The sequence below is a fragment of the Polyodon spathula genome, chromosome 26, assembly GCF_017654505.1.
Source record: "Polyodon spathula isolate WHYD16114869_AA chromosome 26, ASM1765450v1, whole genome shotgun sequence".
Lineage (NCBI taxonomy): Eukaryota > Metazoa > Chordata > Actinopteri > Acipenseriformes > Polyodontidae > Polyodon > Polyodon spathula.
The window spans coordinates 3,223,090-3,241,446 of record NC_054559.1 but is presented as its reverse complement, the minus strand read 5'-3'; the positions used below and the strand labels follow the sequence as shown (position 1 = coordinate 3,241,446).

The 18,357-nt window shown below is 41.5% G+C and overlaps 1 protein-coding gene across 2 annotated transcripts in view; it reads right to left on the bottom strand.

The window, feature by feature from the left end:
• The window catches only part of LOC121300936 (cAMP-dependent protein kinase type I-beta regulatory subunit), a 197,317-nt gene extending 179,245 nt beyond the window's left edge, over positions 1-18,072 (bottom strand). Inside the window, exons 1-2 of one of the 2 annotated variants that reach the window (XM_041229937.1) lie at positions 17,976-18,072; positions 16,828-17,049 (exon numbers count right to left, since the gene is read on the bottom strand). In XM_041229937.1, coding sequence (XP_041085871.1) covers positions 16,828-17,001 — 174 coding nt within the window. In that variant the 5' untranslated portion in view covers positions 17,002-17,049; positions 17,976-18,072. Of the gene's footprint in view, positions 1-16,827; positions 17,050-17,966 lie in introns of both variants that reach the window. The other variant, XM_041229938.1, reaches the window with a different exon arrangement.
• Positions 18,073-18,357: the final 285 nt, after the last annotated feature.

The window sequence follows — 18,357 nt, the reverse complement described above, 5'->3', positions numbered from 1 at the left end:
GTGTGAAATACGTACGACCGCCTGCATCCCCTTTGCAGGGTTTTCATCTTGAACCAGGATAATATCCAAATAAAAACTGCAGTTGCAGGGAATGCACAACATATTAGCAGCTGCCCTTACAGAACATAAAAAACAAAACTTTAATGAGACCTACCCATCTAAAAACATAATCTGCACAAACAGCATGGCACACATGGACAGGACATGAGCTTGTGTTTCAATGCAGAGCTGTTCTAAAGAAACCACTCCTTTTTTTTTTGTGAATTCATGGTCATGAGGCATTCAGCAGACGTGCACATTTTAACCACAAATGTTCTCAAACTTTCAATGACCTCAAGACAGAATTTAATTTTTCTTTGCAAAATCCATGCTATCACTTTTTGCTAGCCCAACTCAAAAGTTTTATTCAAGCACGTCATCTGCATCTGCACAGCCGAAACTGAAAAAATACATATATATATATATATATATATATATATATATATATATATATATACATACATACATACACACACACACACACACGCTTGCAAAAGTATTGAGACCCCTGAATTACAAATGGTACATCGAAATTTCGTTCTGTTCGATATTTTATTTTAAAACACTGAAACTCAAAATCAATTACTGTAAGGTGACATTGCTTTTATGCTGGGAAATATTTTTAAGAAAAATAAAAAACTGAAATATCTTGCTTGCATAAGTATTCAACCCCCACACATTAATATTTGGTAGAGCCACCTTTCGCTGCAATAACAGCTTTAAGTCTTTTGGGGTAAGTATGTACCAGCTTTGCACACAGTGTCAGAGTGATTTTGGCCCATTCTTCTTGGCAGATTTGCTCCAGGTTGTTCAGGTTGGTTGGACGACGCTTGTGGACCGCAATTTTCAAATAGTGCCACAGATTCTCAATGGGAATGTGATCAGGACTTTTACTGGACCACTGTAGGACATCCATCTTTTTGTTCTTGAGCCACTCCAATGTTGCTTTGGCCTTGTGCTTGGGATCATTGTCCTGCTGAAAGGTGAATTTCCTCCCAAGCTTCAGTTTTTTAGCGGACTGAAGCAGATTCTCTTGCAGTATTTTCCTGTATTTTGCTCCATCCATTCTTCCTTCAATTGTAACAAGATGCCCAGTCCCTGCTGATGAGAAGCATCCCCACAGCATGATGCTGCCACCACCATAATTCACTGTAGGGATGGTGTGTCTTGAGACATGGGCAGTGTTAGGTTTGCGCAACACACAGAGCTTTGAGTTTTGGCCAAAAAGCTCTATCTTGGTCTCATCTGACCACAAAACCTTTTCCCACATTGCAGCTGGGTCACTCTCATGCTTTCTGGCAAACTCCAGACGTGCTTTCAGATGGTACTTTTTGAGTAACGGCTTCTTTCTTGCCACCCTCCCATACAGGCCAGTGTTATGCAGAGCTCTTGATATAGTTGGCTGATGCACCATTACTCCACTCCCAGCCACTGAACTCTGTAGCTCCTTCAAAGTGACTGTTGGCCTCTCTGTGGCTTCTCTCACAAGTCTCCTTGTTTGAGCGCTGAGTTTTGAGGGACGGCCTTTTCTTGGCAGTGCCTGGTTGGTGTGATGCAGCTTCCACTTCCTGATTATTGCTCCAACTGTGCTCACTGGGATATCCAAACACTTAGCTATTATTTTGTACCCTTTCCCTAATCTATGCATTTGTATTATTTTATCTCTAACTTCTACAGAACGCTCTTTGGTCTTCATTTTCCTTCAGATTCACAGCCTTACCAATAATCCTTCAACAGTGGGGTTTTTATCCAAAAATGTGACAGCAACTTTAATGGTTCACAGGTGGAGGCCAATGGTAAGGTAACTGTGTCCTCGTTAGGGCAATTTCTTTCATCGGTGCAAACTGGGAGCTTCCACAGCACAGGGGATGAATACTTATGCAAGCAAGATATTTCAGTTTTTTATTTTTCTTAAAAATATTTCCCAGCATAAAACCAGTGTCACCTTACAATAACTGATTCTGAGTTTCAGTGTTTTAAAATAAAATATCAAACAGAATAAAATTTTAATGTACCATTTGTAATTCAGTAATATGAGAGAATTGGTCAAGGGTCTAAATACTTTTGCAAGCCACTGTGTGTACACACATACACACACACACACACACACACACAGACAGACAGACAGACACACACACACACACAGAGCTCTGGAAAAAATTAAGAGACCACTGCAAAATTATCAGTTTCTCTGGTTTTACTATGTATAGGTATGTGTTTGGGTAAAATGAACATTTTTGGTTTATTCTATAAACTACTGACAACATTTCTTCCAAATTCCAAGTAAAAATATTGTCATTTAGAGCATTTATTTGCAGAAAATGACAACTGGTCAAAATAACAAAAAATATGCTGTGTTTTCAGACCTCAAATAATACAAAGAAAATAAGTTCATATTCATTTTTAAACAACACAATACTAATATTTTAACTTAGGAAGAGTTCAGAAATCAATATTTGGTGGAATAACCCTGATTTTCAAGCACAGCTTTCATGCGTCTTGGCATGCTCTCCACCAGTCTTTCACATTGATGTTGGGTGACTTTATGCCACTCCTGGCGCAAAAATTCAAGCAGCTCAGCTTTGTTTGATGGCTTGTGACCATCCATCCACACCTTGATTGACCTGGCTGTGTGGCATGGAGCATTGTCCAGCTGGAAAAACCAATCCTCAGAGTTGGGGAACATTGTCAGAGCAGAAGGAAGCAAGTTTTCTTCCACGACAACCTTGTACTTGGCTTGATTCATGCCAAAACTGCCCGATTCCAGCCTTGCTGAAGCACCCCCAGATCATCACGATCCTCCACATTTCACAGTGGGTGCGAGACACTGTGGCTTGTAGGCCTCTCCTGGTCTCCGTCTAACCATTAGACGACCAGGTGTTGGGCAAAGCTAAAAATTTGTCTGTGTGAAGGACGCATGATTCAAGCCAAGTACAAGGTTGTCGTGGAAGAAAACTTGCTTTCTTCTGCTCTGACAATGTTCCCCAACTCTGAGGATTGGTTTTTCCTAAGTTCCATGCCACACAGCCAGGTCAATCAAGGTGTGGATGGAGGACCACCAGATCAAGACCCTGTCATGGCCAGCCCAATCTCCAGACCTGAACCCCATTGAAAACCTGTGGAATGTGATCAAGAGGAAGATGGATGGTCATAAGCCATCAAACAAAGCTAAGCTGCTTGAATTTTTGCACCAGGAGTGGCATAAAGTCACCCAACATCAATGTGAAAGACTGGTGGAGAGCATGCCAAGATGCATGAAAGCTGTGCTTGAAAATCAGGGTTTTACACCAAACATTGATACCTCTTCCTAAGTTAAAACCATTGTTGAAAATGATAATTATTTCTGACAACACTGCATCTTTTTTGTTTTAGACCAGTTGTCATTATCTGAAAATAAATGCTCCTAATGACAATATTTTTATTTGGAATTTGGGGGAAATGTTGTCAGTAGTTCATTTTACCCAAACACATACCTATAAATAGTAAAACCAGAGAAACTGATAATTTTGCAGTGGTCTCTTAATTTTTTCCAGAGCTGTGTGTATATATATATATATATATATATATATATATATATATATATATATATATATATATAGCCATCATTTTGTAGGTCTCAGATTTTACAAAATGACAAAACGCAATCATTGTGGTAAAGGTGAGTTAGATTTTTGTTAACGGCAATGTATTTGAAGCTGTTGCTGAAGAACATTTATCGCTGTACTTCTGGTCAACTCTGAGGTATTTCATGAAGGAACTAAGTTGATATTGAAAATATGTGACAAGAAAAACAGTGATTGGTACTCAAAGGCAGCTAGAAGTTTGAATTGTTTTAAAGAAAATAAATGGAAAGACAGTTTTATTTTTTTTTTCTGGAAAAATATTTTTTTTAAAATAACGTATATAAAAACAAAATATTATGAATGCTTTTCAGGAAGTACAGCATGGAAAAGAATGCAAGATACTTTCACCAGCTTTATTGTTTACGAATGTTATTAGAAAATACCATTTAAAAATACACTACGTACATAATGTGTGCCTGTTTCATAAAAAATTAAAAAATGAGATCTACAAAGTGATGGTAATACATATTAAATAAGATTAACAGCGTATCTTGTAAACCACTGGCCAGCATATCTTTTAAACCACTGGCTAGCATGAATTGACACGATTTCAAGACTATTCTTTCAAGTTTCTTGAAGCGTTTTAAATCCCAGATGATTTCAGCTTGTTAATTTAAAAACATACTAGTTCAAATAAAGGGACCTGACCAAATCTGTGGGCACATCTTTAGAAACAAATGCAGATTTATAAGTGAACCACAAGATGGGCTTTCCAGAGCTCAACATCTGCACCAGATGTAACCGCCAACAAACTAACAGGAAATGTAACCAAGAAATGCAGGTTTTGTCACATATGGCTACCGACTGTAATGACAACCAGGAAGACCAGAGAATCCCACAAGTTTATGTACTGTAATATATTTTTAGTTACTAAATAATGGCAGATATCTATGGAGATAGACACCAAAACCATCTGCATCATATTAGACTACCACTTTGGTGATTGGGACGTTCCAATGAATCAGTGTGTTTATCCTTAAATAAATAAATCATAACTAGAAGCCTTGATACACAGTAGAAAGTGGGCAGTTCAGTGTTCTAGCTGTTTGATATTCCACAACATGATCAAAACTAAATTAATTTGGGATCCCTGTGTGGCTCGTCTGGTAAAGAGGGAGAGTCATACAATCAGTGGAGCACAGGTTGTTGTCCTGGCTGTGTGAAGTTGCCAGTCTTCAGTGGTGATTCCACAGGGAGCGTTGCATTGGCTCTGACGCTCCCCCGCGTTCTGGAGGCAAGCCCAACCAGGACCGATTGACCAGCCTGGCGAGTTTAAGCAGACACCTGCAAAACTTTGAACACCAAAGGCCGATCGTTTGCCGACATCTACTCTCGAGTTCCTGGGTGTCAAAAGACCAACCCTGGTCATGGGATCATGCCCACTGACCTTCAGTTCTCCTGAGATGTGGGGAGTTGCTGCTGAGGAAATGTAATTTTTCAGTCTAGCAAATCATGGCTAAACTCTAAATTCTTAAAGAATGAAGCTAGTTGAAAGATAAACTTTCTTATGTTCTTATTTACTGTGACATAAGTAGGGTAAAACAGGCAACAAATATCACAAGCAGCATACAACTGTAGAGAAGGTTGAATTTTTTTTTGTTGTACAGTAGGAAGTGAATATAGTGAAATAAAAAAATAGCTCCAAAAAAAGTAAAACCTGTAAGGATTTACATAAAACTACCTGACTGCCAAGAATTGGGGGTCTATACTGAAGTATCCCAAAACACAGTACTAATCTCAGAGGAGCATTGGTAATCTCTGGAGCACTCTCAGGGGCGTTGGTAATCTCTGGAGTACTCTCTAGCGTTGTGATCTCTGGAGCACTCTCAGGGGCATTGGTAATCTCTGGAGTACTCTCTAGCGTTGTGATCTCTGGAGCACTCTCAGGTGCATTGGTAATCTCTGGAGTACTTCTAGCGTTGTGATCTCTGGAGCACTCTCAGGGGCATTGGTAATCTCCGAGCATGGTCTCAGAGTCTTCGCAGCACACACTTTTCAGAACGTTTCAATGTGGCACTCTGGGTGGGGATGCTGGGGGGTTCTTTTGGCATTCATATTGCTGCGCCATACAAAACCTTATGACTATATAAACTGGAATCCTGCCTGTCATCTTAACCTTTCACGATCATGTAAACTCTGAACGAAAGCCAACGTGGAACTTTAGCCTGTACTTTGAATTATCCATCACTACAATACTAAATATAGTAGTTTATTAATATGAGTAAAAAATGCATTTTAAAAACCTCTAATTTATTTAAGACAATATTTACTTTCCAATGGAACTATTTACAAAAGCAGGGATGACAAATACTGTTAAGAGCTGCAGCTCAGCAACAGTTTTCATGGAGACATCATATGCAAACAGAAAGAAAAGGCATCATCATGAATAAGCATAAACTTTTTTTTTTTTTTTAATCCCTAGTAATTGTCAAATTAACAAATTACACAGAAAATATTAGGTAGAAGTGATAATAGGCTGAGCAAGTATAGTGAGCAAGGCTGGATTGGTGGAAGGGTAAAACGCTGTGGGATCCCCCTGTGTGTGTTTTGCTTTTCAGAAATTATACATTGATGTAAATGTATATAATTGATACATTTATATAAATATTAAGAATTGAAGGGGTGGGGACAATTTCACTCTATGGCAGAATATATAATGAAAAGCGCAATGCTATCTGAAAGCAAGGCTTGCAAACAGAGATCGCTTTACTATAGTGTAGTACTATGCCAATGTGACCTCCCCTTCCTCTAGAAGCCAGGCAACTTCACACAGCCAGAACACAAACCTGTGCTCTGAGTGCACACCACACGGCTCTGATTTTACTAGGTGAGCCACTAGGGTAAGCTTAGTGTTAAAGCTGGCTAAATGAGCTTCATCCAGTTAAAAACATATCAATAGCAACACACAAATGTTGTATAAACTGAAGCAGAAATTGTGCCTTGATATGGGACAGGCTCCCCTATCATGTACAGGTTCGCTTCACAATGCATTTCTGACTAAGTTATACATTCAACACTGCTGTCCAAGTCTTCAATAAACTAGAAATACACCACCAAATGCAAATGGTTTGCTTTGTATCCCAGCTGGACCACATTTAGAGTTTATTCTTTGTGTTACAGTTTCTGCACAGTATGCACTGTGGATGGGTCAATAATTGATTATAATGAAATGATCATGGTATAGTATTGATCATTTATTGATAATCATTTTAAAATGTTCTACTAGGTTAGGCCAAAGGGATTTTTTGTGAACTAAAAAATAGAACTGACAGTGTTTTTTATTGGACAACAAAGAACATAAGAAAATGTGCAAGCAAGAGGAGGGCCATCAGTGCTCGCCCAGTTCCTAGTAGCTGATTGATCTCAAAACTTTGTCAAGTTGGATGTTAAAGGATCCCAGTGATTCAGCATCAACAATATGACTTGGTAACCTGTTGCAGATCCTCATCACTCTCTGTATGAAGTGTCTCCTTTCCTCTGTCCTAAGTCTATCTCCACTTAATTTCCAACTGTGTCCTCTGGTCCTGGTTTCTGTACTGTGTATAAAGTATTGGTTATGGTTAACTATATCAACTCCTTTAAGATTCTTTTTTGTTCAAGGCTAAACCGAGTCAGTTCTTTCAGCCTATCTTAGTAGCTCATTCCTAAGCCCTGACATTAGTCATTATCTCCAGGGCCACAATGACCCTTTGGTACTGTGGAGATCAGAATTGGACATGATATTCTAAGTACTGTCTCACCAGTGCTGCATACAACCTCATCACAACCTCCCTGGATTTGTACTCTACACTTCTGGCTATATACCCAAGCATTCTGTTGGCCTGTTTGATTGTTTCTCTGCACTGTCCATAAGGCTGAATTGATGAAGTCAGGTATTCAATTGGATTATATGATATTGACAGAATGACAATTAAGACTCCCTTGCCGGGATGTGATGCATGTGATGCACATATTCCCTCTTCGAGGATGCAGTAGTGGGCTCCTGTACATAAGATCTCTGACAAACTCATTATTTTTATAATAAAATAACAGGAAACAAGAGAAAAGGCTGTTTTGTTTGTAATGGATCGTGTAAATATAAATATTAATATTTTGCTAGAAATATAAATATTTCAGTTCTCAGCAAGCTTCACCTCTCCTTGATTTAAATTCACAGAAATCTGGAATATAGCCCTATAAAAGCAGAACATTAAAATATGTTTAAATAATTAATTGCCAAGGATAAACATTGTCACTTAATTCAGATAAAAATAATTAGAAATAAACTAAACTAATTTGCATATGAATCCTAAACAATGCATTAGTGTATGTATCTCCATTTAGAATGATCTGCTGCACTATCATTTCCTGTCTCCTAGGTAACTGTATTAGATCAATGAAAAGAACAAGCTGAAAAGAAGTAAACCATGTCACCCACCACTGCCGGTGAAAAATATTTAATACCTTCACTGTGAAAGAAGCTACTTATATCCTTGAATATTATACTTCAACCACTTGCAGGAGAAACTTTGACTATTATGTGTTATTATTTTGCAGAAAAGGAGTGAGAGGATGAATGTCCTCTAGTTTAAGAATGTATTTAAATGTAGCCTACACACTAGAACCTCAGAGGTATGAACACCTTGGGAATGAAGCTGTTTGTACACTAGAACCTCAAAGGTATGAACACCTTGGGAATGGAAGCTGTTTATACACTAGAACCTCAGAGGTATGAACACCTTGGGAATGGAAGCTGTTTGTACAATAGAACCTCAAAGGTATGAACACCTTGGGAATGGAAGCTGTTTGCACACTAGAACCTCAGAGGTATGAACACCTTGGGAATGGAAGCTGTTTGTACACTAGAACCTCAGAGGTATGAACACCTTGGGAATGGAAGCTGTATGTACACTAGAACCTCAAAGGTATGAACACCTTGGGAATGGAAGCTGTTTATACACTAGAACCTCAAAGGTATGAACACCTTGGGAATGGAAGCTGTTTATACACTAGAACCTCAGAGGTATGAACACCTTGGGAATGGAAGCTGTTTATACACTAGAACCTCAGAGGTATGAAGCTGTTTGATACCGGACTGCACTATGATTTACACCTATTTCAGGCAGACAAGACTTACAAATCATGCTGTATTTCAGAATAGGTACAGATGGTACTGTATCACACCATTTATTTCAATGGGGGCCCAAATATCATGCAGTCTGACAACATCAACAGTTACTATGGCAATGACGTCACCATAGGACAGGCAGGGATTAAATTCAGCCGGAGCTGTCCGGAGCTGAGCTCCGGTAAATATTTCCGCACTCTGTCTTCAGTAAGAGGCTGTTCTATAATGAAAACAATACAAAATGCAACTTTAAAATAAGGTCACTAATTTACCTTCTTTATAAGGAGGAGGAAACTCTAATTCTGACATTGTGGAAGTTAGTAGTGTTAAAGAGGAGGAAAAAGCAGTGCAGACCGTCCTCGACGAATCAAACATACACACAGGTGGCAGAATGTCCCCGACGAATCAAATAAACACACTGGAGGTAGAGCGTCCCCGACTAATCAAATAAACACACTTGAAGCCGAGCGTCCCCGGAGAATCAAATAATCATCAAAAAAAACGACTTCTGCGAAAAAAAAACCTGTGGCTAATTGTCAGGAATGGTAAGCTAGATGCAGTATCTCTGAAAGTACAGTCCCTTGGAGTGATGAGCAGAGTTCATGGCTTGAAGATTGCTAAAGCTTGGGCTACTTGTGATATGTCATGCTATAAGGACAGCAAATTAAACACAAATTAAGTCTGCGAGTAAAAAGATATGTGAGAGCATAGTCTTGGAGAGTCACAAAGCAGGACAAAGTATTCAGAATGAGGCACAGAAACATAAACTAATACTTTGTCACATGCAAGGCAGTTACAGTATATTGAAACAACGTGCAGAGTTTTCCGTACTGTGTACAAACAAGCAAAACAAAATCGTCCCGCCTACTATTTTTAAACAGAAATTGATCTGCAGCAGTTAAATGGACTAAATATGGGGTGGATTCTGCACTCGAAGGTGACCTGAACCAGCATACAGCAGCACATTGCGGAGGAAATGAAGAAATTATAATAACTTACAAGTGCAAAATTGCACTCATTGTAGCCGTTTTCTACACAATGAGCTCACTGACACTGTGTGATTGTAACACAGTGGTTCATTTAAAATTATATTCATGTTTACTATATTAAATATTCACTTTACTTGTATTTGATTTACACTTCACTGAATTTACTTATCATATATACTTCACAAATGTTCTTATTTAGATAGGAATACTACTTCTGTATCTGTATGCGTATGTCTGTCCTTCCTTTCCCTGGTTATTGCTAGTGCTGTGTGTGTAGAATGTGCAACTGTAAACAAGTTAAGTCCTGAGGACAGGTATATGTTTTTTTCTCCTTTTTTAGAACATTAGAAAAGTCTGGGAAGAGGCTGTTCAGCACATCAAGCCTCTCCCTTGTTACTGTGCTAGCACATAATTCATCCTATTAAAGTGATCTAATTTAGGACAAAATTTAGTCATGTTTTAAATGCTCCCAAGTGTTTTTGATCCTATTACTTCACCTGGTAGGCTACTGTATTTCATGCATTTAGAACAGCTTCTTACCTTCTACCTTAAAAAAAATAAATAAATAAAAATAAAAACTATCAAAAGAAAAAATATGATAGGAGAAGTTAAAACGATCTTTACAAATTTGCTTTATAACATAATGTGACGGAAATATAATGAGTTCTGGTTGGAAATCTCCCTCCCGACCTGTGAGGGCATAAAAGTCCTGAAACGGCTGGCCTTACAATTAATTTCCAGGGTCGGGAAGTCGGTCAGCCTGGATGAAGGAGAGACTCCGTTACAAGAACGTATTGACCTTTAGGGTAAACAAAGTAGCAGCTGTAAGTAATAAAAGCAGCTGCAATCATTTGTCAAGGAGTCATGAGTAATAGCATAAAGGTGCTGGAGAATCAGTATCTTTTCCTTCGCTTGGGTTTGCGCTTTAACCTGGAAGAACGGAGAGAGCTGCAGTAGTGACTGCCGGAGAAATAAAGAGAGAATGTAAAAGAATATTCGTGAGTGTTGTCTTTGTTTGTATTGTCTGTTAGTAACTGTCTGTGTTTATTGAACCACCAGACAGCTAACACGTATCTGGAGCAGTCGCCTTGGGCCAGCACAAGCCGGATCATCACTGCACCAATAGTTACCAAATAGCACTGTTTATCACCCACAATAGCACGACCACACACACCCAGCACCGTGTGCTGTATTATTGAGGGGCAGATAAGTCTATGATTATTGTTTGGGACTGTAACTCTGTTTTTATCTCTGTGCAATACACATCGTTGTGTACTGCAGGGATTTAATATTTGGTCGCCAGACCCGGATTATAATTAAAACCACTTTCAAAACCAGATTACAATTGTTTGTGATTACTCCTGCACTGCATCCCCTCTACACCTGTTCATAATCACCAGCCACTTTGCCACAATAAGCACATAACAAATTCTACCAACCAGAGGAGACCATTCGACCCATCTAAGCTCGCCTGGTTTCTAGTAGCGGATTGATTTCAAAACTTTGTTAAACTGGGTCTTAAAGGATCCCAGTGATTCAGCACCAAGACAATTACATACACGTTATTTAACAGTTGTAGCAACACATGGGGACGTGTTGCGGTATATTCTTCAGGACCCCGCTACTTACTCTATAAAGGATCCCAGTGATTCAGCATCAACAGCATGCTAAGGTAACCCATTCCATCTAATCACCACTGTGTGTGTGTGAAGTGTCTTCTTCACTCAAATAAGTTTCTACTTAATATCCAACTGTGTCCTCTAATCCGGGTTTCTGCTCTGTGCTTACAGGATTTCAGGGTAAATTCAGCAGTTCTGTAGGTTCCCTCTGCTGGGTAGTGCATTTCAAAGCAAAGACTCAACCATGAGCACCAAGGCGCGTTCAAAAGAACTCCTGGACATTGTTTTTGAAAGGCATAGATCAGGGGACGGGTATTAAAAAAATTTCAAAGGCCTTCAATATCCCTTGGAGCACGGTCGAGATGATTATTAAGAATTGGAAGGTGTATGACACCACCAAGACCCTGCCTAGATTAGGCCAAGCAAGAAGGAGATTGATCAGAGAGGCTCCCTTCCGGCTGCGAAGGCGGCAGGGGCTCTCCCCCCTCCCTTCTGACTACGAAGGCGGCAGGGGCTCTCCCCCCTCCCTTCTGGCTGCGAAGGCGGCAGGGGCTCCCCCCCTTCTGGCTGCGAAGGCGGCAGGGGCTCCCCCCCTTCTGGCTGCGAAGGCGGCAGGGGCTCCCCCCCTTCTGGCTGCGAAGGCGGCAGGGGCTCCCCCCCTTCTGGCTGCGAAGGCGGCAGGGGCTCCTCCCCCTTCTGGCTGCGAAGGCGGCAGGGGCTCCCCCCCTTCTGGCTGCGAAGGCGGCAGGGGCTCCTCCCCCTTCTGGCTGCGAAGGCGGCAGGGGCTCCCCCCCTTCTGGCTGCGAAGGCGGCAGGGGCTCCCCCCCTTCTGGCTGCGAAGGCGGCAGGGGCTCTCCCCCTTCTGGCTGCGAAGGCGGCAGGGGCTCCCCCCCTTCTGGCTGCGAAGGCGGCAGGGGCTCTCCCCCTTCTGGCTGCGAAGGCGGCAGGGGCTCTCCCCCTTCTGGCTGCGAAGGCGGCAGGGGCTCCCCCCGAAGGCCTCCCTTCTGGCTGCGAAGGCGGCAGGGGCTCCCCCCCCTCCCTTCTGGCTGCGAAGGCGGCAGGGGCTCCCCCCCCTCCCTTCTGGCTGCGAAGGCGGCAGGGGCTCCCCCCCTTCTGGCTGCGAAGGCGGCAGGGGCTCCCCCCCCTCCCTTCTGGCTGCAAAGGCGGCAGGGGCTCCCCCCCTTCTGGCTGCGAAGGCGGCAGGGGCTCCCCCCCCCCCTTCTGGCTGCAAAGGCGGCAGGGGCTCCTCCCCTTCCTGCCCCTCCTCCCCTTCTGGCTGCAAAGGCGGCAGGGGCTCCCCCCCTCCCTTCTGGCTGCAAAGGCGGCAGGGGCTCCCCCCCCCCCTTCTGGCTAAGGCGGCAGGGGCTCCTCCCCTTCTGGCTGCAAAGGCGGCAGGGCTCCTCCCCCCCTTCTGGCTGCAAAGGCGGCAGGGGCTCCTCCCCTTCTGGCTGCAAAGGCGGCAGGGGCTCCTCCCCTTCTGGCTGCAAAGGCGGCAGGGGCTCCCCCCCTTCTGGCTGCAAAGGCGGCAGGGGCTCCCCCCCTTCTGGCTGCGAAGGCGGCAGGGGCTCCCCCCCTTCTGGCTGCAAAGGCGGCAGGGGCTCCTCCCCTTCTGGCTGCGAAGGCGGCAGGGGCTCCTCCCCTTCTGGCTGCAAAGGCGGCAGGGGCTCCTCCCCTTCTGGCTGCAAAGGCGGCAGGGGCTCCCCCCCTTCTGGCTGCAAAGGCGGCAGGGGCTCCCCCCCTTCTGGCTGCAAAGGCGGCAGGGGCTCCCCCCCCTTCTGGCTGCGAAGGGTGGGCACAGCAGGCGTTCCTCTAGTGGGAGGCAGCAGTTCGTTGGGAAATGCCCCCACTCCCCACAGATGCAGCAGCAATCGGGTACAGCCATGCTGTGGAGGACGGCTTCCCAGCTAACCTCATGTGGCTGTGGCCCTGGTTCCACCTCCTCTTCCTGAGGTGGGGAGTGGTAGTGGTCGGATGACAGATGCCCAACCTTGCCAACCTGAAAGCACCACTCCTCCCACCTCAAGCATGTTAGGCAGACGTCCACCGGGGCAGAGACACGATGGGGCTTGCTACCAGCCCCGTGCTGCTGCTGCTTCTGTCACTGCTTGCAGCTCTTCCTCCCCATCCTCCTCTTCTTCCTCTCTCCACACTTAATAGAAAAAAACTGCAGTATCAAAACTGCTGTATCCTTTCTTTGGCCTCAGTCGGAGGCTGTTGTTGATCCCACGAGGACACCACGTGATAGGACGGCATGCGGTGACGTCAGGCCAGATGCAGGAAGAAAAGCCACTGACAGGTACTGCAGGCAAAAGGCGAGTGGTTCACTGTTTATTTGAATACAAAAATAAAAGGTTTTAATAAAAATAAATGCTCAGAGAGCAAAGAAAATAAAAGGGTGAACAAAAATAATCACAAACACAAATAGGTCAGGCTGGGCAATCTCCTTCACTGTTCCTATACTGTTACTAAATTACTCTCTCCTCTCGCTCTCTCATTCCTCCTCTGAAAACCCACCTGAACATGGAGAGATGCAGGCTTTTTATACCGTGGCCGAGAGGTTTAACTAGCTCGTAATTATTCTATTACCCCTCGGCCACAATCTGAATGGGTTCATTTAAATTACACTGCAGAGGACGAGCTGCCAAAACTCGCCTCTGCCAAAACACACACACGGCTCTTGCCATCATTAAAATACAATAAATCATAATAAACAAGCATAAAATAACACAGGGGAGAAGGGGGAGACTGCATTCTAAAAATAAACAAATTACTTCGCCCTGTTACATACACATATACACACACACACACACACACACACACACACACACACACACACACACACACACACACAGTCACCTCCAAAATTATTGGCACCCTTGATAAAGATGAGCAAAAAAGGCTGTATAAAATAAACACAGGTAATGAGCTATATTTTAATTTCCAACATGTGTAATATATTGTACTTTATTAATGAATCAAGGGAATCAACCAAAATTACACATTTCTCAAATTATAAATTAATTTCCAAAAAAAGTAAGCGTCACAATTATTGGCACCCTTGTTTTCAGTACTTTGTGCACCCTCCCCTTGCAAGGATAACAGCACTGAGCCTTTTTCTATAATTTTTTGAGACTGGAGAACACATTGGAAGGGATCTTAGACCATTCCTCCATACAGAATCTTTCCAGATCCTTGAAATCCTATGGTCTGCACTTATGGACTGCCCTCTTCAATTCAAACCACAGATTTTCAATAGGATTCAAGTCCGGAGACTGAGATGGCCGTTGCAAAATGTTGATTTTATGGTCAATTAACCATTTCTTTGTGGATTTTGATGTGTGCTTGGGGTCATTGTCTTGCTGGAAGATCAACTTGCGGCCAAGTTTCAACTTCTTGGCAGAGGCAACCACGTTTTTGGCTAAAATGTACTTGGCAACCCCTCCAAATAGGCTATTGGCATGGAAGTGGCATCTAATTATAGATTTGGAGACTTGGTGACCCCAAGTTGCAACTGTGGCCTTAGATTATTATTTGCCTCCCAAACCATCTTCCTCACTGTGTGTGGGGGCAAGATGCACTTGCGTCCTCTACCAGGCAGATTTACTACTGTTCCACTGGTTTTGAAATTCTTAATTATTGCCCTAATAGTGGTAGGTGGTATATTTAGGTTTTTAGCTATTTTTTTTGTACCCATTGCCTGATTTATGAAGCTCAACAACCATTTTTCTCTCTTCATTTGTGAGTTCTTTGCTTTTCCCATGGTGATGGATGACAAATAGATTTTACATGCATGTTATCTCATTTCTATACCCCACTGAAACAGGAAGCCATAGAAGGCCACAATACAGCTCCTTAAGACTGAGATGTACATGAAGTAGAATGTTAATGCAGATTTAATTTATATAGATTTTTTTATAAGAATCTTTAGGTGTGCCAATCATTTAGCTCATTACCTGTGTTGTTTATTTTATACACCCTTTTTTGCTCATATTTATCAACGGTGCCAATAATTTTGGAGGTGACATATCTATATCTGTCGATCAATCGAGATTTTTATATATATATATAGTGGCACAGCAGGGATGGCCAGCTAAATTAAAGCCAGCTGACTAATATAAAAAGGCAGCAGTCAGTCTGCCAGGGGCTGCTGAGTAGAAGGACACAGGACGTTGTATACTGTGTCTGAGCAGTCCAGGTGTAAGTACTGTGGGTTAACTTGTGTGGGTGTCTACCGGTAAACAGCTTAGCTGTCTGGTATATTAGTTAGGGTTTTGAAAAAAAATTGTTTAGTTAGGCGTTTATTTTGTTGTTTTCATTAAAAGTGTACACTGTAAAAAGCATAAAACTGCAATGCTGTGTGTCGGTCTCAGCTTAAAAGACCAACAAACGAGCGTGAGTGAGTGCAGCTCGATTACAAAATAACATTTATATAGAGTTTTTTATACAGAAGTATGGCAAACCACTGTACAGTACATAGCAGAAAAAAGAGCCACAATACATTTGTATAGCAATTTTAAAGTTACAATAAAACCCACCAAGAAAGCCATTTTATAAAAGTGCGCTTTTAGTCTTGACTTCCACAGGATTTCCACTGATCGGGTCAGGCATGTTTCATGGCAATTTGATGAGATTATCCAGATGCAAAAGTGTGATATGCAGATGGACAACCCCATACATGCCCAGAATATGATACTGTAAACAACTTTATTAAATAATGTTAATACTTACTGCATGACAATTGGATAAGCAATTCTCCAGATTTATGGAAAAACATGTAACATAAAGAAGGGCAGATATACAAACTGAAAGACTATTTGTACACTATATTAATAGTATCAATAACTTATGCTAAAGTTTCATGGAAACTGGATAAGCGGTGCTCTAGACAGATGGAGAAATCTGTTAAGTGTAACATTCCACCACCTCCAGTATAATAATTCAGGCTGTTTTATTTGTCAATCACACACAAAAAATTCATGCAAACAAAACAACGTGTATCTCTTTATAAATATCACTTGTAATAATTATAATTTCAAAAAAGACCTTGTGCGAAACACTGAGCATTGATCAACTTGACACTCAAAACAGCGTGTGGAATATACTTCATGCTCCTACAATACGCGTATTTTACTATCTTGTAACACATGAAAAACTGCAAGGATACTGTGAATATATATATATATATATATATATATATATATATATATATATATATATATATATATATATATTTTTTTTTTTTTTCACAGTAAGATATGTTTTTAAATGTGTCAGTTAGAAGCCTGTTAGAAAACTGTGAACCGTCAATAACGTAGCTCTCCCATGCATGTGTACATTCGCATTACAAGTTGTACAAAATAAAAACAATACTACATTATAAAATGAAAAGAACGTTTCAACTGTCAAATAACCAACAGACTTACTCTAAAGCGTAGCGAGAACAATCTTACCTTTTCCAATTTTTCAAAATGTTCTCGGAGAAACTTCATCGGGCGGTCTGGCTTGGCTATGCAGAGATTCACAATGCATTCTTTCAAAATCTGCTGGATGTTGTGTTTCTGAACGTAAAATTCGCATCCTTTCAGACTCTCATCCTCTTCTAGATTTGACGAAGAGGAGGCCATCTTTGCAGCTACTAGTGTCAGGAAAAGAACCGGTTACACGGAGCGGGCCTGTGGAACAAACATCAGTTTTAGAATTATGGTACTGCCGTAAGCCCTCAATTAATCCTCTGTGTGTGGTTCCGATATGATATGATATAAAGTCTTTATTACTTTTAAATAACAATGGGAAACCGGTTAAGCCTAATGTAAATGCCTATCTGTTACTGCAGTTCATTTTAATTTGTATGTTTACTTGTCATTGTAAAAGACGTGGCTCTGCTGTACACCTGCAAACCCATCTGTATACACAGCCTAAAGTACTGTATAAACCTACAGTATTGAGTACACGTTGGCATGTCTAATTAGGTTACATGTTTTATTATTTCAAAAATACATTCACTAGTGTTCTAGACAGGTTTGTTTTGTTTTTTTGTTTTTTTTAATGCATTGCCATACCAAACAAACACATAAATCAAGACGAGTACATGTAGATCCGTACTATTAATATAAATAACAGTACACAACTGTACATTAAACACTGCTTAGCAACTGTAAATAAGCTGGCATAAATGTTTGTAACTACCACCAGAAAAACAATGTGTCAATTTAAAATGGGCATTTTCCTAACTGACCAACACAATACATTACCACTGGGTGACATAAAACCACACAAACATTTTAATATCAAACATTAGAATTATATTGCCACTCTGCGTTCTGTAGTAACAACCAACGGTAACTATAGAAAGGTGCTCTATATATCTACTCGGATGGATGTTGTTAAATCACACTGTCGGCAATATGAAATAGAGTTAATTCCCCCAGTCCAACTGAAACATGATTGTTCATTTTTACACTTCTTTAAAAAAAATCTGTCCTAGGTCAGTCGGCAGATCGAAATGAATATTTAACCAGCCCCACTTTGTGGCAATACACGTTATACAAGTAAAGCATTTGCCAATTAATTCGGCTCATGTGTTTATTACCTTGCCTACCGTTATTTTGAAGGATGTGACTGCCTGGTGTGATGATAATATTTCGGGTTGCTGTGTTGTTCCAGGTCGCTCTGCGTCGGTTTCAGTGACGTCAAACAGCCTCGTTTTCAACCTCAACACTGTCTCTGCTGCAGAACTGAACCAAGCGAGACAGGGATGTTATATAACGCGTGGGTTTTTAACCTGCAGCTTTGAAATGTGCATTTTCAGTGTCACAGTAGTTTGTTTGTGCAAGTTTGCTCATCAGGCTCATCATGTTGGCAGATAAGTGTGTGTACATTCCCAAAGTACCGTCTTGAACCTGTCCCTTAGCTTTTCTCAGGGGTTATCAATGGTAATAGTTGTTGTAGCTAATAAAATAAATCCACAAATGTTACATATT